Source organism: Bombina bombina, chromosome 5 (genome assembly GCF_027579735.1).
Source record: "Bombina bombina isolate aBomBom1 chromosome 5, aBomBom1.pri, whole genome shotgun sequence".
Taxonomy (NCBI): domain Eukaryota; kingdom Metazoa; phylum Chordata; class Amphibia; order Anura; family Bombinatoridae; genus Bombina; species Bombina bombina.
In genome coordinates, this window is record NC_069503.1 from 19,193,564 (window position 1) to 19,221,522 (window position 27,959).

At 38.9% G+C, this 27,959-nt stretch overlaps 1 protein-coding gene across 1 annotated transcript in view; it reads right to left on the reverse strand.

The window, feature by feature from the left end:
- Positions 1–27,959, reverse strand: part of LOC128661241 (SCO-spondin-like) — a 624,208-nt gene that overhangs the window by 550,263 nt on the left and 45,986 nt on the right. The window contains exons 13-20 of the mRNA XM_053715520.1: positions 24,066–24,192; positions 23,427–23,599; positions 22,810–23,031; positions 14,471–14,636; positions 12,671–12,920; positions 4,093–4,273; positions 554–648; positions 205–461 (exon numbers count right to left, since the gene is read on the reverse strand). Of these exons, the coding sequence (XP_053571495.1) occupies positions 205–461; positions 554–648; positions 4,093–4,273; positions 12,671–12,920; positions 14,471–14,636; positions 22,810–23,031; positions 23,427–23,599; positions 24,066–24,192 (1,471 nt within the window). The remainder of the gene's footprint in view (positions 1–204; positions 462–553; positions 649–4,092; positions 4,274–12,670; positions 12,921–14,470; positions 14,637–22,809; positions 23,032–23,426; positions 23,600–24,065; positions 24,193–27,959) is intronic.

Sequence of the window (27,959 nt, forward strand, 5' to 3'; positions counted from 1 at the left end):
ATTTAATGCATTATTACTGAAGAAACACCAGGAGTCTTTAAAATGTTTTGATTAATTTATAAGAACAAAACCTCATCAGATATCACCAATAATATTAACGCCAAGTTCATAAATAAACCTAACACAAGTTCACTGTAAGCAGATTACAACTAAAGATAAGAGCTTCCTGGGCAGACACAGAAACCATGATAATTCATCTCTAACCTCTCAGCAAATGAACAACAGTGTTCCCGATCATCACCACCACGGACTTGGTGCAAGTTACTCCACTGGTACCGCATGGCACATTCTCAGCCGTGACTGTAAAGAGGCCACTGTTTTCCCTGGATAAGATATATTGGCAATCTCCCAGGAAGGTGAACGAACGTCCATCAAAGGTGATATAATGAGGGTCACCGGTGGCTGTGCACATTCCAGTACAACGATGATCAGTGCATTGCCAGTGGCGGTTCTTACACACACTACAAGGAGAGGACATTTTGTTGAAATAAGAAAGGGTTGGACATAACATTTTTGAGCAGTTCTGAATTTATCAAACCCTCAGCTCTCATACCAGGTGTTGCAGTCTTTGATGATGGTCTCATTGGGGTGGTAGAGCTTCCCATGGTGATGACATGGACAATCTTCAGGACGAATGCATCTGTCCTTCTGTAAGCACACAAGCACACACTACAGGTGATGCCATTTGAACTTATCTAAACCAGCAGCATATTGTTTATGGGATCCATGCACATTAAATTACGGCTAAAAATTGCAATGCAGCAAAACATTTTGTGAAGTGTTGAAGGACCCTCCAAATCTCTCATTTGTATTATCAAACAAATGGAATTAAGAAGGTCACTGAGAGGTCTCTATCAGCCTCCATTTGATTCACTTATGCTCAATCCAGCCACTTCAACTTCCCCCAAACTACAAGTTGACCAACTTCTCCAGTGATAATAAAGGGACTGGAGAAGCTGGAGAGGCTTACATATCTTTTAGTAAATTAGAATTAGAATTAGACTAACATATGAAATCTGAAGCTGAAGAGTCTATAGAAGCTAGTTAATATAGATATACTGTACTTAGCTTTAGTAAATTAGAATTAAAATAAGAATAACATAGGTTCTGGTGAAGCTGGAGAGGCTAGGGATGCTAGTTAACAGAACACTGAACCCAAACTGGGTTGTTCTTGCTGATTGGTGGATAAATTCACCCACCAATAAACAAGTGCTGTCCATGGGCCTGAACCAAAAAAATAGCTTAGATGCTATCTTTTTCAAATAAAGAAAGCAAGAGAACGAAGAAAAATTGATAATAGGTGTAAATTAGAAAGTTGCTTAAAATTGCATGCTCTATCTGAATCACAAAAAAGCTGGAGATATAGGACTGAGGTTTAGTGAATTAGTATTAAATTAGACTAACATAGGTGCTGGTGAAGCTGGAGAGGCTAGAGCTTATAGTTAAGCTGGAGATATTGGAGGTTTAGTGAATTAGTATTAGAGTTAGACTAACATAGGGACTGGTGAAGCTGGAGAGGCTAGATATATTAGTTAGGCTGGAGATATTGGACTGAGGTTTAATGAATTGGGGGCTTAAACTAACATAAGTACTGGTGAAGCTGGAGAGGTTAGAGCTGCTAGTTAAGATGAAGATATTGGAATGAGGTTTAGTTAATTAGCTTTAGAATTAGAATAACAGAGACTGGTAAAGCTGGAGAGGCTAGAGATGATAGTTAAGATGGAGATATTAGAATGAGGTTTAGTGAATTAGCTTTAGAATAACATAGGGACTGGTAAAGCTGGAGAGGCTAGAGATGATAGTTAAGATGGAGATATTGGAATGAGGTTTAGTTAATTAGCTTTAGAATTTGACTAACAGGGAATGGTAAAGCTGGAGAGGCTAGAGATGTTATTTAAGATGGAGATATTAGAATGAGTTTTAGTGAATTAGCTTTAGAATTAGAATAACATAGAGACTGGTGAAGCTGGAGAGGCTAGAGCTGCTAGTTAAGATGGAGATATTGGAATGAGGTTTAGTGAATTAGCTTTAGAATTAGACTAACAGGGAATGGTGAAGCTGGAAAGGCTAGAGATGTTAGTTAAGATGGAGATATTAGAATGAGGTTTAGTGAATTAGCTTTAGAATTAGACTAACAGGGAATGGTGAAGCTGGAAAGGCTAGAGATGTTAGTTAAGATGGAGATATTAGAATGAGGTTTAGTGAATTAGCTTTAGAATTAGACTAACAGGGAATGGTGAAGCTGGAGAGGCTAGATATATTAGTTAGGCTGGAGATATTGGACTGAGGTTTAATGAATTGGGTGCTTAAACTAACATAAGTACTGGTGAAGCTGGAGAAGCTAGAGCTGCTAGTTAAGATGGAGATATTGGAATGAGGTTTAGTGAATTAGCTTTAGAATTAGACTAACAGGGAATGGTGAAGCTGGAGAGGCTAGATATATTAGTTAGGCTGGAGATATTGGACTGAGGTTTAATGAATTGGGTGCTTAAACTAACATAAGTACTGGTGAAGCTGGAGAAGCTAGAGCTGCTAGTTAAGATGGAGATATTGGAATGAGGTTTAGTGAATTAGCTTTAGAATTAGACTAACAGGGAATGGTGAAGCTGGAGAGGCTAGATATATTAGTTAGGCTGGAGATATTGGACTGAGGTTTAATGAATTGGGTGCTTAAACTAACATAAGTACTGGTGAAGCTGGAGAAGCTAGAGCTGCTAGTTAAGAAGGAGATATTGGAATGAGGTTTAGTGAATTAGCTTTAGAATTAGACTAACAGGGAATGGTGAAGTTGGAGGGGTTAGAGCTGCTAGTTAAGCTAGAGATATTGGAATGAGTTTTAGTTAATTAGCTTTAGAATTAGAATAACATAGAGACTGGTGAAGTTTTAGAGGCTAGATATGTTAGTTAAGATGGAGATATTGGAGGTTTTGTGAATTAGCAATATAATTAGACTAACATAGAGAATGGTGAAGCTGGAGAGGCTAGAGCTGCTAGTTAAGATGGAGATATTAGAATGAGGTTTAGTGAATTAGTATTAGAGTTAGACTAACATAGAGAATGGTGAAGCTGGAGAGGCTAGAGCTGCTAGTTAAGATGGAGATATTGGAATGAGGTTTAGTTAATTAGCTTTAGAATTAGACTAACAGGGAATGGTGAAGCTGGAGAGGCTAGAGCTGCTAGTTAAGATGGAGATATTAGAATGAGGTTTAGTGAATTAGTATTAGAGTTAGACTAACATAGAGAATGGTGAAGCTGGAGAGGTTAGAGCTGCTAGTTAAGATGGAGATATTGGAATGAGGTTTAGTTAATTAGCTTTAGAATTAGACTAACAGGGAATGGTGAAGCTGGAGAGGCTAGAGCTGCTAGTTAAGATGGAGATATTGGAATGAGGTTTAGTTAATTAGCTTTAGAATTAGACTAACAGGGAATGGTGAAGCTGGAGAGGCTAGAGCTGCTAGTTAAGATGGAGATATTGGAATGAGGTTTAGTTAATTAGCTTTAGAATTAGACTAACAGGGAATGGTGAAGCTGGAGAGGCTAGAGATGTTAATTAAGCTGGAGACATTGAAGGTTTTGTGAATTAGCAATATAATTAGACTAACATAAGTACTGGTGAAACTGAAGAGGCAAAATAGAGCTTTGGACATAATTTTATTTTGCTATAGGTTATAATGGTAAACTATAATTAGTGAATCTTAAAAGTGAAAATCGCTTGTAGCCAATAAATGTTCTTATTAATTCCTGAGAACATAGAAGACTTTAGGTGAGATTAGTCTCCAGTTTCTATGGAGTCCGTTTTGCTTGATACCTTGTACACTAAAGTCAAAATACTCTAAAGGGTATTATAGATAGAGATTTCCATGTGCCATAAGAGAGCATGACCTGGAATTAGTTAAATTTCTAAAAGTAAAAACAATTACATTATACAATATTTTCTAAAGATACGGGGAAAGAGTCGCACTTCTCAATCAAATAAGATTTTTTGTGGCTATATTAATACAAAAGGATGCGTTGGTTACTGATCTAAAGTGTATATTGGCCAGTTGTTGGTATTCACAAGTCAACCAGATAGCAGTTGATGACATTACTTACCAGAAGCACGGTGACTGAGGGGCACACACACCCATCCAGGGTATCTGAGCATGTCATGTTCTCATCAAAGTTCTCACATGTGCGGAGACAGGACCCAAACTCATACACCAGGTTCCCAGGACAATAAGCCGCTTCTGGACAGATGGCCTCGGTGCAGTTCCACACGGCTTTATCACACACACTGGGTGACAAAAGTGACAAAATCAGATGAAAAACAGAGTGAGGAAAGATGTTCTTTTAGTCTTCTGATATCACTTACCACAATTAACTGCACTCTCTTTAGACAACCTATGGTGTAATGTATAGAGGGAATAACTGATATAATATTATGGATAGTGATTAGATTTCACAACAAAATAGAGACCTATTTATCAAAGGTCTTGCGAACCTGATCCGATAGTGCAGATCAGGTCCGCAAGACCTCGCTGAATGCGGAGAGCTCTCCGTATTCAGCATTGCACCAGTAGCTCACAAGAGCTGCTGGTGCAACGCCGTCCCCCTGCAGACTCGCGGCCAATCAGCCGCCAGCAGGGAGGTGTCAATCAACCCGATCGTACTCTGAGCAGACGGACAGGGTTATGGAGCAGCGGCCTTTAGACCGCTGCTTCATAACTGCTGTTTCTGGCGAGCTTCATACAGAGCTTGATAAATGGGCCTCATGGGGTGGACAGGGCTCTGGTTAAACGACTGGACCTGTAGAGGAAATAGATGGCACCACAAATGCTAAAGAGACACTAAACCCACATGTTTTCTTTCATGATTCATATAGAGCAGCAATTTTAAGCAACTTTCTAATCCTATTATATTTTTTTTCTTCATTCTCTTTGTATCTTTATTTGAAAAAAAAGCAGGAATGTAAAGATTAGGAACTGGCCCATTTTTTGCTCAGAACCTGGGTTATGCATGCTTATTGATGGCTAACTGTTGTTACCAATAAGCAAGCGCTATCCAGGGTGTTGATCCTAAAATGGCCCATCTCGTAAACTTACATTCCTGCTGATAATAGAAATAAATTAGAAAGTTGCTTAAAATGACCTGCACTATCTGAATCATAAAATATGTGGGTTTAGTGTCCCTTTAAGTTGTGTGGTTTGCTGATGTTTAGGTGTACAAAACACTTTATACATAGGTGGGTTTAGTATCCCTTTAAGTTGTGTGGTTGCTGATGTTTAGGTGCACAAAACACTTTATACATAGGTGGGGTTTGTATCCCTTTAAGTTGTGTGGTTTGCTGATGTTTAGGTGCACAAAACACTTTATACATAGGTGGGTTTACTATCCCTTTAAGTTATGTGGTTTGCTGATGTTTAGGTGCACAAACACTTTATACATAGGTGGGTTTACTATCCCTTTAAGTTGTGTGGTTGCTGATGTTTAGGTGTACAAAACACTTTATACATAGGTGGGTTTAGTATCCCTTTAAGTTGTGTGGTTGCTGATGTTTAGGTGCACAAAACACTTTATACATAGGTGGGTTTACTATCCCTTTAAGTTGTGTGGTTGCTGATGTTTAGGTGTACAAAACACTTTATACATAGGTGGGTTTAGTATCCCTTTAAGTTATGTGGTTTGCTGATGTTTAGGTGCACAAACACTTTATACATAGGTGGGTTTACTATCCCTTTAAGTTGTGTGGTTTGCTGATGTTTAGGTGCACAAAACACTTTATACATAGGTGGGTTTTATCTTATGACATTTAGCAAAAGGTGCAGATAGAAATATACCCCAAACCTGTAAGGATTAAGTTGTGTGCAGATGACGTCCTGCTCCATTTAGTTATATGACACTCAGTGTTCCCTATAAGGCTAGTTGTGTGAGCGGCCCAGGAGTGAAACAGTTAATTAGAGCAATTAGCAAACACTACACAATGTAGGCTGCAAGGTGTGGTTCCCTTATTAACTATTTCACTGTTGGGCCAAACACAAAACTGGTCATAGAGGGAAGACTAATGACGCTATACAGCGCAGAGAAATAGTGTATGAAATACAGCAACAAAATGTTCAGACATTGCACCATAAGTTTGTGGCTGTGTTGGGTAAAGATAGGGCTGATAAAACCTGTAAAGCTGTCATTTATATTGTAACAAGATAGAAAGATAAAAAATGAAATGCGCGTAGGTGCCTTTAAATGTGAAATATAAACATTTCTGTAAATTACTTCCACTAGCAAAAATGCTTCTAGTAAAAGTGATTACTGTTTTTATGAAGCATACGCACATTTGCTGAGAGGGCCGTGCACTAAACATCTTCTAAACATCTTCTCGCAGAGCACCGGCCCTCACAGTATACGTGCGTATGCTTCAGAAAAAACAGACGCCTAGATGACAAGTTTTGCGATATAGAGGGTGCGAAATGAACGCAACAAAAGTTGTGTTATTTTACCCTTGATAGCGCTGCTATTACAAGTTTCTGAAAAGCCGCCTTGTGCGTACGATATGGTGGCGATAAGCTCCATACCGCACAAAATCCAAGGGATGAGAATACGTGCTCTTGCACGCTTTCCCCATTGACAGCAATGGCAAGAGTGTGTTAGAAAAAAAAAAAAACACCTGAAGCGCGGAATGAAAAGCTCTGTAACTCAACCCCTTTGATGTCTATGGGGAAAAAAAGTTAAGTTTAAACACCCTGACATAAACCCCAAGTCTAAACACCCGACATCGCCGCCACTAATAAAAGTTATTAACCCCTATTCCGCCGCTCCCGGACATCGCCGTCACTAAATAAAGTTATTAACCCCTAAACCTCTGGCCTCCCACATCACTGCCACTAAATAAACCTATTATCCCCTAAACCGCCAACCCCCCACATTGCAAAAAACTAAATGAAACTATTAACTATTAATTAAAATTACAATATCCCTATCTTAAAATAAATAAAAACTTACCTTTGAAAATAAAAAAACCTAAGTTTAAACTAACAATTAACCTAACATAACTATTACACTAAAATTAAAATAACTACCAATTAAATAAACTAAATTACACATTTAAAAAAAACCTAACACTACTAAAACAATCTAAGTCTAAAATTACAAAAAATAAAAAATACTAAATTACAAAAAATAACAAACACTAAATTACGAAAAATAACAAACAAAATTATCCAAAATAAAAAAAGAATTACACCTAATATAATAGCCCTATAGAAATAAAAAAGCCCCTCAAAATAAAAAAAACTAGCCTACAATAAACTACCAATAGACCTTAAGAGGGCCTTTTGTAGGGATTGCCCTAAAGAAATCATCTCTTTTACCTGAAAAAAAATGCAAAGACCCCCCAACAGTAAAACCCACCACCCAACCAACCCTCCAAATAAAAAACCTAACTCTAACAAAAACCTAAGCTACCCATTGCCCTGAAAAGGGCATTTGTATGGGCATTGCTCAAAGGGCATTCAGCTCTTTTAAAAAGCCCAAACCCTAATCTAAAAAAAAAAAAAAAAAAAAGTAAAAATAAATAAATAAATAAATCTAACCCCCGACGATCCACTTACAGTTTTTGAAGTCCGGACATCCAGGTGGCGAGAAGTCTTCATCCAGACGGCAAGGTCTTCATCCATCCAGGCGGCATCTTCTATCTTCATACAGGCAGCTTCTTCTATCTTCATCCCAGTGGCGTCTTCTATCTTCATCCCGGGGTGCAGAACAGGTTCATCCTTGAAGACATCTGGCGCAAAGCGTCCTCTTCATATGGTCACCTCCATACACTGAATCTTCAATGCAAGGGAACCTTTTCAAAATGGCGTCCCTTGCATTCCTATTGGCTGATTTGATTTTTGAAATTCAAATCAGCCAATAGGATGAGAGCTACTGAAATTCTTTTGGCTTATTTAAATAGCCAATAGAATTTCAGTAGCTCTCATCCTATTGGCTGATTTGAATTTGAATAATCAAATCAGCCAATAGGAATGCAAGGGATGCCATTTTAAAAAGGCTCCCTTGCATTGAAGATTCAGTGTACGGCGGTGACCGTATTAAGAGGACGTTCCACGCCGGATGTCTTTAAGGATGGACATGCTCCGCGCCGCCGGGATGAAGAAAGAAGACACAGCCGGGATGAAGATAGAAGATGCCGACTGGATGGATGAAGACCTTGTCGTCTGGATGTCCGGACTTCAGAAACTGTAAGTGGATCGTCGGGGGTTAGTGTTAGTTTTTTTTAAACTTTTTGGGGTGTTTTTTTTATTTTATTAGGGTTTGGGCTTTTTTAAAAGAGCTGAATGCCTTTTAAGGGAAATGCCCATACAAATGCAATGGGTAGCTTAGGTTTGTGTTAGAGTTAGTTTTTTTTTGGGGGGGGGGTTGGTTGGGTGGTGGGTTTTACTGTTGTGGGGGTCTTTGTATTTTTTTTACAGGTAAAAGAACTGATTTCTTTAGGGCATTGCCCTACAAAAGGCCCTTTTTAGGGCTATTGGTAGCTTATTGTAGGCTAGGGTTTTTGTTTTATTTTGGGGGGCTTTTTTATTTTTATAGGGCTATTAGATTAGGTGTAATTGTTTTTATTTTGGATAATTTCGTTTGTTATTTTTCGTAATTTAGTATTTTTAATTTTTTTTAATTTTAGACAAACTTTTTTAGTAGTGTTAGTTTTTTTTAATGTGCAATTTAGTTTATTTAATTGGTAGTTATTTTAATTTTAGTATAATAGTTTAGTATAATAGTTATGTTAGGTTAATTGTTAGTTTAAACTTAGTTTTTTTTCATTTTACAGGTAAGTATTTATTTATTTTAAGATAGGGATATTGTAATTTTATTTTAAAGTTAGGGTGTTGTTAGGTTTAGGGGTTAATAGTTTAATTTAGTTTTTTTCGATGTGGGGAGCTAGCGGTTTAGGGGTTAATAGGTTTATTTAGTGGAGGTGATGTGGGAGGCCAGGGGTTTAGGGGTTAATAGCTTTATTTAGTGGCAGCGATGTCGGGGTGCGGGGGGGTAGGGGTTAATAACTTTACTATAGTGGTGACGATGTCGGGGAGCGGCGGAATAGGGGTAATAACTTTTATTAGTGGCGGAAATGTCGTGAGTGGCAGATTGGGGGTTAATACATTTTAAATAGTGTTTGCGATGCGGGAGGGCGGCGGAATAGGGGTTAGTATGGTTTATGGTTTAGTTTATGGGTGTTAGTGTAATTTGTAACATTTTAGTTATGAGTGTTGTGAAACATTTTTGTGGCGCAAAACTTATATATACTGCTTTCAGATAGAGGAATGGATCGTGTGTAACGCAGGAATGGATAGGCTGTAACGCAAGCATTTTAGCCTCACCGCACAACTTGCAATACCGGCGCTATGAAAATCCCACGCAAAAACATAATTTTTTTGAGTGCGTGATTGACGTTACATTACAGGCTAAAATGCTTGCGGTATAGCTATACCGACAAAACTCGTAATGACTGCATTACTGTTTTTACTCTGAAATGGCCATTTTGTCAGCGTTAAAACCGTAACGCAAAACTCATAATCTAGGTGAATAACTTTTACTAGAAGCATTTTTGCTAATGTAAGAATATAGCAAAAATGCTTATGATTCAAACTAAAATGTAGGAGTACGAGTGGAGCGCATAAGGGTATATATTTAAGGGGTTTGCTCTTGTCAGGCTTGTCGCTCGTATTACGAGTTGAAAGTAAACTCAAACGCATGAGCGCAATCTCAATTTACGCTAGAATGATTACTGTGAATTCAGAGCTCTGGTGAACTGTTTAGTGAAAATAAAATGTGTCACAAAACACATCAACAATACATTACAAAGTACAGTTACAGTTATAATAAAAATGATAAAAATTATCAAATAAAATGGCACACAAAATTTATAGAGGCTCAAAAATATGAGGTCTCAAAAAAAGGCTGCAAAGGGCTTTAACAAAGAGATCATTACATATACATGTCTGCAGATGTATATGTATATGTATATGTATATATATATATATATATATATATATATAGATAGATAGATAGATAGATAGATAGATAGATAGATAGATATGTCTGGTTAGCGCACATGAGAATATCATCGATCGGGTTAGCCCACGAGTCAGGTGTTAGATTTTTTACACTTTTTTTCTTCACTGACTTCTATGGGGGAACACTTCAGCGAGCAAACAATATTCCAAGAGGTAGTTGGCGAACCAACTAGAAAAGTGTATACTAAATAGCACTCCTCACCATAACTGTTTATTATCAGATTGAAGAGATGCGTAAAAAAGTACACACACTTGTATTAACACATGAAAATTCCCTTGTAAAATGGGAACACACTGGGGTTAAAAATAAACTTTTTAAAAAATGGGAAAAACACATAAAACAAATGAGCGAGAACAAGGTAAGTTGCACCAGAACGATCAAGTACCCAAATGGTGTACTTGCCATATAATGGATGAATATTCTATTTCAATCAGTACATTCCCACATTATTAATGCACAAAAATAATTGCGTAAAGTACTTTGAAATGTCTAAAGACCACTGCTCCATAGCTTGTGTGTCTACTTTGAGGCTGCGGACAGAAATCAACCCAATCCTATACGATGGGGCGGATAAATGCCGATAGCATATGCTGTCGGCATTTATCGATGTGTGGCGGGTATGATACGCTACATCGTATCATTTCCGTCCGCACTTTAATAAATCGGCCCCATGGTATAAGTTGTAACGTGAATATCAATGTGTATCACATAGAATTAATGGCTTTAGATGGAGGAAAAACCTTCCACCTGATAGAATAGCGGGGAAAGTTCCCAGTTAAACCTCCAAATTCAATATCTCTGGTTGATTTGTGAATTCTATATTCGTGATTGTAATCATTTTAAAAGTAAACCTAAAGCTGAAAGGATGAGCCTCCTTAGTTGCTGGATATACGCCAATATAACTCAAGACTTATTAATGCAGTTACTTCAAATAAAGAATATATATTATATTTATGGTATTAAATAATGACTACTGCATTAAAAGTTACAATAGGCTATTCTTGTAGTTATTAGTAATGACAAAAGAAGAAAAGATGAATAATCCTGCTGTGTAACTGGATATTCAGCAGTGTACCTTTAAGAGTGTTATTACAATCTAATTGTTATTAGCAGTTGCGTTTTAAGATATCGAGAGTTGTGTATGAAATTATAAATTGTATCATTGGCTTCAAACTGTATCAGATTGTATATCAATATCAACAATTCAACCAAAATGAAGCATAGACTTACTTGATATTCATATGATATAAAAGGATTATAAGCAACCGGAAAATATTTCTTAATTATATTATTTGTATGAATCACATTATAAGGAGGTTAATGCAATCTAAAGGAGGATGCAGGTATAATCGTCCCGCACTTTTACGCTATGTGATTCGGTGAGTATTGGTTTAAGAGGCGAGCTGTTTACACATAGTGCTCGTGGCAAGGTAACCACTAATCAGTAGTGTGAAACGGATCGTAATATCTCAATACCATACGAGGTATAACAACCCACAACAACTAAGGTGCTATTTTAATTAGAATTTTCTCACTAATGTATAAAAAGGGCTCCCATGACTCCCCTGGATAGCTCCCTGACATGTTTCGCAGTTTAAACGCTTTTTCATTTTGGTTGAATTGTTGATATTGATATACAATCTGATACAGTTTGAAGCCAATGATACAATTTATAATTTCATACACAACTCTCGATATCTTAAAACTCAGCTGCTAAAAACAATTAGATCGTAATAACACTCTTAAAGGTGCACTGCTGGATATCCAGTTACTCGTCTCTTCAATCTGATAATAAGCAGTGGTATTTATGGTGAGGAGTGATATTTAGTATACCCTTTTCTAGTTGGTTTGCTAGCTACCTCTCTGCATATCTAACTAGTATTCTGCACCTATACCCTTATTTGATCAGAAACTGATTCTACATATTTAAATAGGGTCACCATACAGTAGTGCTATTCTCTCCTCTCTTCTTCTCCTTTTATCTTTCCCCTTTTTATAAGAAACAATATTCTAAGTTCGGATTTTTGGGCTCTTCGGATTAGTGCAAGAGCGAAAACAGTTTACTTTCAACTCATAATACAAAAGCAACCCGACGAGCCCAAAAATCTTACTTCTACCGCAATTAACTCTCAAGCAGGAGCATTAATTTGCGCTTCACTCGATATGTATGATGAACATTTGTGTCTATTAGCCAATGAGAATTAGTAAGAAGCACCAATCAGCCAATGAGATTACATGTAGCTATCAGCCATTGAACATTAGTATGAAGTTTTCATGCAAATATATATAAATTAGCCTATTTAATTGCAACTTTGTCATATGGATTTTAGAAATCATAGGAGCACAATACCCATTTACAGAGACCCTAAATCCCCAATTGCCTCCAATAAAATATCTAATAAAAAACCTGCACATCCTGTGCTGGCCCCATGTGGTTTACCTCAGGTACTGAAGTCACATGGTAGAGACATTCAATGAAATCAACCTATCCTGTGGGTCTATACAAAACAGGCCATAGGGTGATTTCATCAGACATCTCCTACCACTATATCCATCAGGGAGACTTGTAGGTAGGGAACAACCATCTCAGACCAAAGCACTATATCCTGCTGTACCAACATACCATGTGTTGCAGTTCTGCTGGATGGTGCTCCCAGGCCGGTGAGTCTCTCCCCCGTGGTGACATGGGCACATAGCCGGCTGGATACACTGACCATCATCATCCAAGACCAGACCTTCAGGACAGTTACATCCGGCCACACAGCCTTCCAGCTCCTGGCAAACACCAATTCCTGGCACACGGAGGTCGGCACACGTCTTGCCACAGGGAGATGCGCACTCCATGTACACTTGCCCCCCAGAGCACTGGATCGCTGGAGAATGAAAACATTGTAGGAGAGGAGGATATGTGAAGGGTCTCAGACTAAAGACAAATACCTTGGTTGCCATTAACCACTGCTATGTATTGTAGAACTCTATTAAGACAGTGACTAAATGAGGCAGAGAAATGTAGTTTAGTCATCCATTTTGTATTGTGACCTCCATTTTAATCCATCAGAATTGCTGTGCAAAGTGCCTTAAAAGGCTTCTCTATTTATTTTCAAACTACAACTTATTCAATTTGAAAATCGCCTGATACACCACAATAAGCCACAAGAATCTGTGGTGCAATACCCCGCCCTTGTCTGAATACAACGTGGCAGTGGTACTGTTCCAATCCATCAGTAAAAACCCCTGATGCATCACAATAAGACACTTGTCACAAGAATCTGTGGTGCATTTAACCACCACCCCCCCCCCCCCTTGTCTGCATACAATATGACAGTGGTACTATTCCAATCCATCAGAAAAACATGTTTATCTGTTTTATGTGATGAATCTTTGCTGTTAGAGCAGATTTTTTTTAATTGTAATATTCTAAATAATTGGGGGGGTTTCATTTAAAAGTGCTGAATCCTCCAAGCCCATCTCTTACTTAAATGAAATAAAAGCTTCACATTACATTTTGGCTGCATTGAAGTGTTTTGATGTTAATTATACAATGATTAACAAATATTAAGATAAAATGAGTTGAACACATCTTGAATTGATATTAATAGGTAAAAAACATGCAAACATTGATAATCAATTAATTATCCTCCATGTATTGCTTTTTCTTTATGGGGAAGTCAAATCATTTGCTTCTGTTAAGACCTGAAAACAATACTTTAAATAACAGAGTCTTATTCATTTTGTTTTCTTTTGTTTAAAGGGACATGAAAAAAAATTAAACTTCTCATGATTCAGATTTTAAACTTTCCAATTTACTGCTATAACCAAATTTACTAAAAAAGCATAGCTAGGCAATCTCAAGAGCATGCCTTGAGCACTAGATATGTGCACACTCCTACACCTACCTAAGTATGCTCTTTAATAAAGGATACTAAGAAAACAAAGCAATATTAGATAATATAAGTCATTTGGAAATATGTTTAAAATTCAGGTTTTTTTTTAATCATGAGTTTTATTTTATTACATTTATTATTTATAGATTTATGACCTTTTGATTAGATTTTGCAGATATATTGTAATATGTAATTTAAGTTGTTTGTTCTAATGGATTGGAACGTTTGCACAGGTATTCTCATTGGTTACTAAGTTTCAGGGTATCAGATTGATAAAAACAAAGGAATTTTAGACTAATAGTAACAAATCCAGTTGAATAAAGTAAATCTATCAAAATCACTGTAATCGCAATATTTTTTTTAGATAAAGAGGTCATTCTAATACTGTTGAAAAGTTTATGAAATAATTTATCTGCAAAACTATAATAGTGCATATTTAATCCATAACTCCTAATAACATTTTCAATAGGAGTAGAATATACCACGAACACAACAAATCCAACAAACACAACAGATGTTACAATTTGGTGCAAACTTACGGCAGAAAGACTCGTTCCTCCAGGGCACCACAGCTCCTTCCTGAGCACACTGTCGGGCGTAGGACGATACGGCACCGCACAAGCAGTTTTTGTTGGCTGCACAACCACAGACATCATACAGGCACAGCTGGTGAAAGGGTCCCCACTCAACTAGACCGTGACAAATCTGTGTGAGAGATAGTGGGGTAAGAATATAGGGGAACAACTGGGTCAGATCTTATTGAACTATCATTGGGGGATACCTTAGCCTCAATAATGCTACAGGGGCTGTTTCTATATTGCTTGTTTTCTGGGGGTTACACCCCACTAATAAAATGACATTACTGAATCACCACGCTGAGCCTGCACCAGCACTGGGCAGACACAATTACTAAATGGGAACAATTTAAGAAGATTTATTTCTCCAGAATGCGCAGTTGTTCTTTGTTGTGCTGAGCCCTGCAGCCTTCTCTAACAAGCACACAGTTAATAGGACTTTCTGAGTATTTGCAAGCTTCTGGGGTCTGAGCAGGATATGATATGAAACAATTAGGGGGCTTAAATTAAAGCTATTTTATTGTCAGTTTATTCAATAGCATTGAAATGCAAAATGTATTTGCTTTCATTAATTCATAAGATCATATGATTTTTGCATAAATGATGATAAATAACTTTCGGTTAGATTACGAGTTTGGCGTTAGAAGCTGTGCGGTGCTAATGAGCAGTTTATGCTCACCGCTCACTTACAGACAGCACTGGTATTACGGGTTTTTTAGAAACCCGGCATTAACCGCAGAAAAGTGAGCGAAGAGCAAAATTTTGCTCCACATCTCACCTCAATACCAGCGCTGCTTAAGTTAGCGGTGATCTGGCTGAACGTGCTGGTGCATGATTTCCCCATAGGAATCAATGGGGGAGAGCCGGCTACAAAAAAAAACGAACACCTGCAAAAAAGCAGCGTAAAGCTCCTAACACAGCCCCATTGATTCCTATGGGGAAATAAAAGTTATGTCTACACCTAACACGAACCCGAGTCTAAACACCCCTAATCTTACACTTATTAACCCCTAATCTGTCGCCCCCGACATCGCCGACACCTGCATTATATTATTAACCCCTAATCTGCCGCTCCGGACACCGCTGCCACTTACATTATAGTGCTGCCCCCAACATCGCTGGACCCTACATTATATTTATTAATCCCTAATCTGCCACCCCCAATGTTGCCGCAACCTAACTACATTTATTAACCCCTAATATGCCGCCCACAACATCGCCACCACTATAATAAAGTTATTAACCCCTAAACCTAAGTCTAACCCTAACCCCCACTAACTTAAATATAATTTAAATAAATCTAAATAAAATTAGTACAATTAACTAAATAATTCCTATTTAAAACTAAATACTTACCTATAAAATAAACCCTAAGATAGCTACAATAAAACTAATAGTTACATTGTAGCTAGATTAGGGTTTATTTTTATTTTACAGGTACTTTTGTATTTATTTTAACTAGGTACAATAGTTATTAAATAGTTATTAACTATTTAATAACTACCTAGCTAAAATAAAGACAAAAGTACCTGTAAAATAAAACCTTACCTAAGTTACAATTACACCTAACACTACACTATAATTAAATTAATTACCTAAATTAAATATAATTAATTACAATTAAGCCCCCGCAAAATAAAAAAAAGCCCTAAAAAAAAATTACAATCCCCCCCAACATTTAAACCCACCACCCACACAACCAACCCTACTCTAAAACCCACCCAATCCCCCCTTTAAAAAAAACTAACACTAACCCCTTGAAGATCACCTTACCGGGCAGAAGTGGTCCTCCAGACGGGCAGAAGTCTTCATCCAACCGGGCAGAAGTGGTCCTCCAGACGGGCAGAAGTCTTCATCCAGACGGCATCTTTTATCTTCATCCATCCGGCGCGGAGCGGGTCCATCTTAAAGACATCCGACGCGGAGCATCCTCTTCTTCCCACGGCCAATGACTGAATGAAGGTTCCTTTAAATGACGTCATCCAAGATGGCGTCCCTTCAATTCCGATTGGCTGATAGAATTCTATCAGCCAATAGGAATTAAGGTAGAAAAAATCCTATTGGCTGATGCAATCAGCCAATAGGATTGAACTGGCATTCTATTGGCTGATTGGACCAGCCAATAGAATGCCAGCTCAATCCTATTGGCTGATTGCATCAGCCAATAGGATTTTTTCTACCTTAATTAGGATTTTTTCTACCTTAATTCCGATTGGCTGATAGAATTCTATCAGCCATTCGGAATTGAAGGGACGCCATCTTGGATGACGTCATTTAAAGGAACCTTCATTCAGTCGTCGGCCGTGGAAAGAAGAGGATGCTCTCCGTCGGATGTCTTTAAGATGGATGGATGAAGATAGAGATGCCGTCTTAATGAAGACTTCTGAACGTCTGGAGGACCACTTCTGCCCGGTTGGATGAAGACTTCTCCCGGCTTCGTTGAGGACTTCGGCCCGGTTGGTTGAAGATGTCTCCCAGTAAGGTGATCTTCAGGGTGTTAGTGTTATTTTTTTTAAGGGGGGATTGAGTGGGTTTTAGAGTAGGGTTGGTTGTGTGGGTGGTGGGTTTTAATGTTGGGGGGGATTTGTACTTTTTTTTTACAGGTAAAAGAGCTGATTACTTTGGGGCAATGCCCCGCAAAAGGCCCTTTTAAGGGCTATTTGTAATTTAGTATAGGGTAGGGCTTTTTTTATTTTGGGGGTCTTTTATATTTTTGTTAGGGGGATTAGAGTAGGTGTAATTAGTTTAAAAATCTTGTAATTTGTTTATTATTTTCTGTAATTTAGTGGGGGGTTTTTGTACTTTAGTTAATTTTATTTAATTGTAATTAATTGTATTTAATTTAGGTAATTTATTTAATTGTAGTGTAGTGTTAGGTGTTAGTGTAACTTAGTGATGTGAAAGATTGTGGGAAAAATAGTGCGCTGGTGTATAGAGTATCAGACCGCTTACAGTGTTTTTAGATCCTTCAGTCTAAAAATAATGTATAGTGAAAGAAAAAGGAGGTCTTGTAAGGGCGCTAATAGCTGAAGATACTTATGTGAAATTATTAATATTACTTGTGATAAATATGTGTACAAAAGTAAAATAAAAATAAGACCAGTATCTAAGATAACAAGTGATTTATTTGGTTACAATATGATTTGAAAAAATAGAGACGTCTCTAGTACAATTCAATTAAAAACAATGATGAAATATAGCATAAAAAATGATAAAAAGTGGTACTGATTAGTACTTCATGAGAAATTTAGATTACTGTTTAATAGTGTAGTCACAAAGAAAAATTTTTGGGGTGTGACTAAACAGTTAGCCAAGATTTCTCGTGAGTTATTAAGTCTGTATACAGTTATGCATAAAAATATTTAAAATACCGATATCGGCTTGATAAAACTTCTGCAAAGGCTATATATTGCACACAAAAAATTATAATGGAGCTTAAAGAGGAGCTGTGCATAAGAGGAAAATTATATAGGGTTATGCTCTAGCTCTGATTATGTCAATCCTTATATCTGTATTCTCAGCGAACTTATTGATATGTCCATACGTATGAACCAAGAGAAATGTCCAGTAATATATACTGCTAGTAGTTTAGGATTACAGTTCGCAATCTTAAAGCAGATGGTACCTTATAGTAAGCTTGAATAGCAGCAGGGAATCCTATGCGTCCTGCGGCTCAGTTCTTCTGACAGTGTCCTCGTGTTGTTGGCGTCTGACGTCACACCCGATGTGCGGGGGCTTGTCTTGCGTCGGCCAATCGCTGCTTAGACAGTTGTGAGTATCCGAAATGCCTTTTCACGTCCGATATTGTGTATTCACAATTTTTCTTCTGTCTGATATCTGTACTTATTTAGGCACCAATCAGCAAAAAAGTATCCGTTGTGAGTAAGTTCACCTGCACTTAGTGCTGTTAGCACGCAGGTTCCGATGCAATTTCTCCTTCGTGTCCTTTGTTGACAGTCAACCCGGGTTGGTTCAAACAGCTGATAGGATAGTGGAGTCAAGAAAAAACAGTCTTTAGCTTCTACGCGTTTCACTCCCTCCAGGAGCTTTATCAAGAAGCTCCTGGAGGGAGTGAAACGCGTAGAAGCTAAAGACTGTTTTTTCTTGACTCCACTATCCTATCAGCTGTTTGAACCAACCCGGGTTGACTGTCAACAAAGGACACGAAGGAGAAATTGCATCGGAACCTGCGTGCTAACAGCACTAAGTGCAGGTGAACTTACTCACAACGGATACTTTTTTGCTGATTGGTGCCTAAATAAGTACAGATATCAGACAGAAGAAAAATTGTGAATACACAATATCGGACGTGAAAAGGCATTTCGGATACTCACAACTGTCTAAGCAGCGATTGGCCGACGCAAGACAAGCCCCCGCACATCGGGTGTGACGTCAGACGCCAACAATATGAGGACACTGTCAGAAGAACTGAGCCGCAGGACTCATAGGATTCCCTGCTGCTATTCAAGCTTACTATAAGGTACCATCTGCTTTAAGATTGCGAACTGTAATCCTAAACTACTAGCAGTATATATTACTGGACATTTCTCTTGGTTCATACGTATGGACATATCAATAAGTTCGCTGAGAATACAGATATAAGGATTGAAATAATCAGAGCTAGAGCATAACCCTATATAATTTTCCTCTTATGCACAGCTCCTCTTTAAGCTCCATTATAATTTTTTGTGTGCAATATATAGCCTTTGCAGAAGTTTTATCAAGCCGATATCGGTATTTTAAATATTTTTATGCATAACTGTATACAGACTTAATAACTCACGAGAAATCTTGGCTAACTGTTTAGTCACACCCCAAAAAATTTTCTTTGTGACTACACTATTAAACAGTAATCTAAATTTCTCATGAAGTACTAATCAGTACCACTTTTTATCATTTTTTATGCTATATTTCATCATTGTTTTTAATTGAATTGTACTAGAGACGTCTCTATTTTTTCAAATCATATTGTAACCAAATAAATCACTTGTTATCTTAGATACTGGTCTTATTTTTATTTTACTTTTGTACACATATTTATCACAAGTAATATTAATAATTTCACATAAGTATCTTCAGCTATTAGCGCCCTTACAAGACCTCCTTTTTCTATAGTGTAACTTAGGTTAGGTTTTATTTTACAGGTAAATTTGTCTTTATTTTAACTCGGTAGTTATTAAATAGTTAATAACTATTTAATAACTATTCTACCTAGTTAAAATAAATACAAAGTTGCCTGTAAAATAAAAATAAACCCTAAGCTAGCTACAGTGTAACCATTAGTTATATTGTAGCTATCTTAGGTTTTATTTTATAGGTAAGTACTTAGTTTTAAATAGGAATTATTTAGTTAATTGTAGTAATTTTATTTAGATTTATTGTAATTATATTTAAGTTAGGGGGTGTTAGGTTTAGGGTTAGACTTAGGTTTATGGGTTAATACATTTAATATAGTGGCAACGATGTTGGGGACGGCAGATTAGGGGTTAATAAAAGTAGGTAGGTGGCGGCGATGTTAGGGACGGCAGATTAGGGATTAATAATATTTAACTAGTGTTTGCGATGCGGGAGTGCGGTGGTTTAGGGGTTAATATATTTATTATAGTGGCGGGCGATGTCCTGTTCGGCAGATTAGGGGTTAAAATATTTATTTTAGTGTTTGCAATATGGGGGGGGGGCCTCGGTTTAGGGGTTAATAGGTAGTTTATGGGTGTTAGAATACCTTTTAGCACTTTAGTTAAGAGTTTTATGCTACGGCGTTGTAGTGTAAAACTCTTAACTACTGACTTTAAAATGCGGTATCAGGCTTGACAGGAGAGGGTTTACCGCTCACTTTTGGTCAGACTCGTAATACCGGCGCTATGCAAGTCCCATTGAAAATATAGGATACGCAATTGACGTAAATGGATTTGCGGTATTTCCGAGTCTGATCAAAAAAGTGAGCGGTGAGCCTGTCATTTAAAGACTCGTAATAGCAGCGGGTGTTAAAAAGCAGCGTTGGGATCGGCCAACACTGCTTTTTAAGGTTAACGCAAGGCTCGTAATCTAGCCGTTTGTTTCTAAAAACAGGATACATCTGGTAACTAGCAGGACATGTGACTGTGCTGATTGGTTGACAAGACATGTTCTGCTCAGTGCACTGATTGACTGACCGGTCCTGTCCTACACTGTGTGCTGATTGGCTAACTGACAATTTCATTCTCCATACCCTGATTGGTTTACCAGCCAGGTTGGACTTTATCTATACATATTTAAACCTTTTGCTTTGGTTGTCTATGCTCAGTATTACAAAAATACATGTGCTAATGAATTACAGTATGTCATTTTTATTTATTTTAATGTCCCTTTAAATGTAATCAATGCAGGGGTGTATTTAATAATAGGCACAAAGCCCATGCCCAGGCTGCCAGACTTTTAGAGGGTGGCAAATTTTAAGTAGCTCCTCAGGGGCATGCTGATTTAGCACCACAAAGTTCCTCACCTCTATGCTTCCTTAATTGCTTTTTAATTAATTTAATATATAGGAACAGCTGTACTAGAATTGGGTATAGTCCCAAATGCATATCAGTGCCAAGCCGGGGTAAATAATGTCACACATGACAAACAATTACATGTCATAACTGGCACTATTTACTGCCTGGCGCAGAGTAACAGTTAACAATCAAATTTTCCAGACACCAAGTATCTTTTTAAAAGACCTTTATTTTCTTAGGCAGGGTCCAGCAGTATAACAAACAAACAAACAAACAAACAAAAAACAAACAAACAACGTTTCAAACCTGCAATAGGTTCTTAGTCATCGCAATGAGCTTTTATACCTGTGCACTTCTCATTAATTAGAAACTAAATTGTACTGCCATCATGTGGTTATTTTGTAGTATGCATGTATACAAATTTTACCTTCATTATTTAAAATACAATAAAAAACAAAGCCTATAACCAAACTCATACTCAAACAAATGTCAAAATTATATCAGAATCTTTTTTATTGATATTCTGGAGAAAAAAATGAATTGACCCCTGCCACTATTGGGCATCCAGGAGGATGTTTCTCATTTTTGTGTATTTTTGGGAGTGTGTACAACACTGGTCTTATAGGGTCTTGGGTTCCAAGTGATTGATCACTAGACCCAGGAGGGGAACTGATAGGGAACTATTGCTCAAAAAGAGGGAGATGTTCTGGATTAAAACACTTGACTGGCTTACACCAAAAGGATTAAACAAAGATTTTGACTGGTCTCTGTTTATATAAATAGCCTGTTATAAATACAAATATGTGCAAAATTCTGATATCATTTTAACATTTGTTTGTGTGTGGGTTTGGTGTATAGGCTTTGTTTTTTTATTGTATTTTAAATTGCATTTTTATTGTATATTCTTGAACTGCTATTGTGGTAATAATGAAAGTAAAATTGTATACATGCATACTACAAAATAACCACATGATGGCAGTACAATTTAGTTATTAATTAATGAGTAGTGCACAGGTATAAAAGGAGCACACCTGTACATAATTGAGATGACATAGGCCGCGTTCTGCAAGCGCCTCCAGCGAGCCCATTGCTCGCTTGGAGCATTCGGGGAACACTTCCAAGCGAGGTGCTGGGCGTTCGCTGACATCACTCCCAGTGCTTCCAGCATGCTGGTAATGCTGGGAGTGATAAGAGCAAGCGTCTGAGCGTCTCAGCACACTATGACATGGCTTGGGAGCGTTTTCTAAATGCTCCCAAAACTGTGATATCTTCCCAGCGCCACGTCATCCCTCAGGGGATTTAACTGGTGCTGGGTCTCGAGGCGCTTGCCGAATGCGGCCTAAGAACCTATTGCAGGTTTGAAACATTGTATGTTTGTTATACTGATGGACCCTGCCTAAGAATATAAAGGTCTTTTAAAAAGATACTTGGTGGCTGGAATATCTGATTGTTTGCAGATTGTCTCTTTCCTTGCCCCACTCTAGAGCGTGCTGTCTTCCCCTGTGGATAAAGAAAGCAGAGAAACAGTTGCCAGACAGATGTGGAAAACATAATCACTATACATCAGGGGCCATTAAAAGAGGTAAGGGGACATTTTTGCGGGGGAGGGGAATGATAGTTTATCAGTCCTCTATATATGTCTAACTATAAGGTGTTACCAGAGCTCTAAATGTGTCCATCTGGAAGAGGTTAACACATATCTACCTTGTTAAATGGGGTTAACCGCTGTTCTAAGTTTAAATGTAAGCCCCTTTGGTTAACCCTTTTCATATAAAAAAAATTAAGTTCATTATGTTTGGAATATGCTAAATGAATCTCCTTTAAAAATACCTGAAACACTGAACTGGAAATAATGGCGCAGGCATCTTCAGCAAAGTCCCTGCGCTGTGTGTATGTCCCACAGGGGTCAAAGGTGAAGGGTCCTACGTCAGGGCAGTCAGCAGAAGACTTGAATTTATTGGCAAAGTCAGCAATGCTGATCTCAATGTCGCCCTCGGGAGTAGTGAAGTCATCATTCTGGTTCCAGTTGTACGTTCCACAAAGTCCTCTCACCTGGAAATACGAAAGGAATGATTTTGGTTATACCCCATTATAAGCAATAAAATTACCATGGACAAGGAGATTGATAATAATTTATCATGATTATCTAAAGGACATTTTATGCCCACAGTAGGGCTGCCAGTTTACAGGGACTGTCTGATATTACAACTGGTTGTCCAGTAAATTATATTAAATATGTTTAGTTGAACCTGAGGTCTAACGTGGTCTTGTGAATGACATGGTCTGATCTGATGTCTTATAAAGACCCTACCAATATCTTTCCTCTGGTTAGCTGATGGTTGTCCAGTGTTTGATGCAGGGAATACTCTTTTTCTCAAGCTAATTAATAATTTTCCTTGGCTAGATAGCTACAACCTCAATAGGGACAGGGACTGAATCTCATTTACCTTGTTGGAGAACGCCGGCTGCAGAGTGATGTAGGCCGCAGGGAACTCCAGACTCCAGAGTACTTGGGCCCCAAACGCCTGAAGCAGAAGGAAGGTGGAGGAGACTCGTCTCACAGACATATCTGGACTCAGGAAGGGCACAGTCACTGCTTGGCCATTCACAGTCATGTCCCCTAGGATAAAACAAGGAGAAGTACCTATGATGTGAGGAGACAAACTAAGCTGGTCTATAACCATAACTAGGAACAATAGCACTAAAGTCAGTAGAGCAATGACTGGGTACATAACCATATTTACCTGCAGATTAGAAGCATGCCTAGATTACTAAACAATGAGAGCAGAAAATGATATATGCTGCTACTGTACACATGCTCATATGTGCAGATATCAGAAATTTGTGCTCAATACCCTTTGCCTGAGCAAAGAATATTCTGGAGCCCCCATGTGACATGGAGAAACTGTGGTATCTGGTTAAGTGAGTACCTGTGATTGGGAGAAACTAGAGTAGTGGATATAAGGGGTTGGGAGTTACATGTGGAAGCAATATCTCGTCTAAAAGAATGTGGTGAAGGGGAATCTCTGAGTGGGAGTCTTGGGGTATCAACAGTCTACAATATACATATGCTGTGCAGGGAGTACCTGAGGTTCGCAGACTGATTGATGTTTTGTACGCAGTAACTGTAATCGCCCGCAGACAGCTAACAGATCCTTGGCTTCCACAAGCTATGTTCTCCGCAGTAATAAGAAGCTTCTGATCCACATAATCCTGAGGATGAACATGAGGAGTTTCATATTCATGTCAGCATCACATGCAAGCAAAGAGTAACATAGTACAGAATGTAGTAACACAGGCAGAGTGCAGAGCGTACTAACCCCGCCAGAGAGTAGTAATACAGGCAGAAAGCAGAGAGTAGTAACACAGGCAGAGAGTAGTAACACAGGTAGAGAGTAGTAACACAGGCAGAGTGCAGAGAGTAGTAACACAGGCAGAGAGTAGTAACACAGACAGAGAGTAGTAACACAGGCAGAGTGCAGAGAGTAGTAACACAGGCAGCGAGTAGTAACACAGGTAGAGAGTAGTAACACAGGCAGAGAGTAGTAACACAGGCAGAGAGTAGTAACATAGGTAGAGAGTAGTAACACAGGCAGAGTGCAGAGAGTAGTAACACAGGCAGAAAGTAGTAACACAGGCAGAGAGTAGTAACACAGGTAGAGAGTAGTAACACAGGCAGAGTGTAGAGAGTAGTAACACAGGCAGAGAGTAGTAAAACAGGTAGAGAGTAGTAACACAGGCAGAGTGCAGAGAGTAGTAACACAGGCAGAGAGTAGTAACACAGGCAGAGTGCAGAGAGTAGCAACACAGGCAGAGACTAGTAGCACAGGCAGAGTGCATAGAGTAGTAACATAGGCAGAGAGTAGTAACACAGGCAGAGAGTAGTAACACAGGCAGAGTGCAGAGAGTAGTAACAAAGGCAGAGAGTAGTAACACAGGCAGAGTGCAGAGAGTAGTAACACAGGCAGAGAATAGTAACACAGGCAGAGAGTAGTAACACAGGCAGAGTGCAGAGAGTAGTAACACATGCAGAAAGTAGTAACACAGGCAGAGTGCAGAGAGTACTAACACAGGCAGAGAGTAATAACACAGGCAGAGAGTAGTAACACAGGTAAAGAGTAGTAACACAGGCATAGAGTAGTAACACAGGCAGAGTGCAGAGCATACTAACACGGCCAGAGAGTAGTAATACAGGCAGAAAGCAGAGAGTAGTAAAACAGGCAGAGAGTAGTAACACAGGTAGAGAGTAGTAACACAGGCAGAGTGCAGAGAGTAGTAACACAGGCAGAGAGTAGTAACACTGGCAGAGTGCAGAGAGTACTAACACAGGCAGAAAGCAGAGAGTAGTAACACAGGCAGAGAGTAGTAACAGAGGCAGAAAGCAGAGAGTAGTAACACAGGCAGAGAGTTGTAACACAGACAGAGAGTACTGACACAGGTAGAGAGTAGTAACACAGGCAGAGAGTAGTAACACAGGCAGAAAGCAGAGAGTAGTAACATAAGCAGAGAGTAGTAACACAGGCAGAGAGTAGTAACACAGGCTGAAAGCAGAGAGTAGTAACACAGGCAGAGAGTAGTAACACAGGCAAAGTGCAGAGAGTACTAACACAAGCAGAGAGTAGTAACACAGGCAGAAAGCAGAAAGTAGTAACACAGGCAGAGAGTAGTAACACAGGCAGAAAGCAGAGAGTAGTAACACAGGCAGAGAGTAGTAACACAGGCAGAAAGCAGAGAGTAGTAACACAGGTAGAGAGTAGTAACACAGGCAGAGTGCAGAGAGTACTAGCACAGGCAGAGATCAGTAACACAGGCAGAGAGTACTGACACAGGCAGAGAGTAGTAACACAGGCAGAAAGCAGAGAGTAGTAACACAGGCAGAGAGTAGTAACACAGGCAGAAAACAGAAAGTAGTAACACAGGCAGAGAGTAGTAACACAGGCAGAGACTAGTAACACAGGCAGAAAGCAGAGAGTAGTAACACAGGCAGAGAGTAGTAACACAGGCAGAGAGTAGTAACACGGGCAGAAAGCAGAGAGTAGTAACACAGGCAGAAAGTAGTAACACAGGCAGAGAGTAGTAACACAGGCAGAAAGCAGAGAGTAGTAACACAGGCAGAGAGTAGTAACACAGGCAGAAAAAAGAGAGTAGTAACACAGGCAGTGAGTAGTAACACAGGCATAGAGTAGTAACACAGTCAGAGAGCAGTAAAACTGGCAGAAAGCAGAGAGTAGTAACACTGGCAGAGAGTAGTAACACAGACAGGGTACAGAGAGTTGTGACACAGGCAGAGATTACTAACACTGGCACAGTACAGAGAGTAGTAACACAAGCAGAATGCAGAGTAATACAGGCAGATAGCAAAGAGTAACACAGAGTGAGTGCAGAGAGTAAAACAGAGAGAGTATAGAGAGTAAAACAGAGAGAGTGCAGAGAGTAACAGACAGTGTGCAGAGAGTAACACAGAGAGAGTGCAGAGAGTAACACAAGCAGAATGCAGAGTAATACAGGTAGATATTAGAGAGCAGAGAGTAGTAACACAGGCAGAGAGTAGTAACAAAGGCAGAGAGTAGTAACACAGGCAGAAAGCAGAGAGTAGCAACACAGGCAGAGAGTAGTAACACAGATAGAGAGTAGTAAAACTGGTAGAAATCAGAGAGTAGTAACACAGGCAGAAAGCAGAGAGTAGTAACACAGGCGGAGAGTAGTAACACAGGCAGAGAGTAGTAAAACTGGCAGAAAGCAGAGAGTAGTAACACAGGCAGAGAGTAGTAACACAGGCAGAAAAAAGAGAGTAGTAACACAGGCAATGAGTAGTAACACAGTCAGAGAGCAGTAAAACTGGCAGAAAGCAGAGAGTAGTAACACAGGCAGAGAGTAGTAACACAGACAGGGTACAGAGAGTTGTGACTCAGGCAGAGATTACTAACACAGGCACAGTACAGAGAGTAGTAACACAAGCAGAATGCAGAGTAATACAGGCAGATAGCAGAGAGTAACACAGAGTGAGTACAGAGAGTAAGACAGAGAGAGTATAGAGAGTAACACAGACAGAGTGCAGAGAGTAACACAGACAGAGTGCAGAGAGTAAAACATAGAGAGTATAGAGAGTAAAAAAGAGAGAGTGCAGAGAGTAACAGACAGTGTGCAGAGAGTAACACAGAGAGAGTGCAGAGAGTAACACAAGCAGAATGCAGAGTAATACAGGTAGATATTAGAGGGTAACACAGAGAGTGCAGAGAGTAACACAAGCAGAAAGCAGAGTAATGCAGGTAGATAACAGAGAGTAACACAGAGAGTGTGCAGAGAGTAACACAGAGTATTGAGAATAACACAGAAAGAGTGCAGAGAGTAACACAGAGAGAGTGCAGAGAGTAACACAGAGAGAGTGCAGAGAGTAACAGACAGTGTGCAGAGAGTAACACAGAGAGAGTGCAGAGAGTAACACAAGCAGAATGCAGAGTAATACAGGTAGATAGCAGAGAGCAGAGAGTAGTAACACAGGCAGAGAGTAGTAACAAAGGCAGAGAGTAGTAACACAGGCAGAAAGCAGAGAGTAGCAACACAGGCAGAGAGTAGTAACACAGGCAGAGAGTAGTAACACAGGCAGAAAGCAGAGAGTAGTAACACAGGTAGAGAGTAGTAACACAGGCAGAGTGCAGAGAGTACTAGCACAGGCAGAGAGTAGTAACACAGGCATAGAGTACTGACACAGGCAAGGAGTAGTAACACAGGCAGAAAGCAGAGAGTAGTAACACAGCAGAGAGTAGTAACACAGGCAGAGAGTAGTAACACAGGCAGAAAGCAGAGAGTAGTAACACAGGCAGAGAGTAGTAACACATGCAGAAAGCAGAGAGTAGTAACACAGGTAAAAAGTAGTAACACAGACAGAGAGTAGTAACACAGGCAGAAAGCAGAGAGTAGTAACACAGGCAGAAAGCAGAGAGTAGTAACACAGGCCGAGAGTAGTAACACGGGCCGAG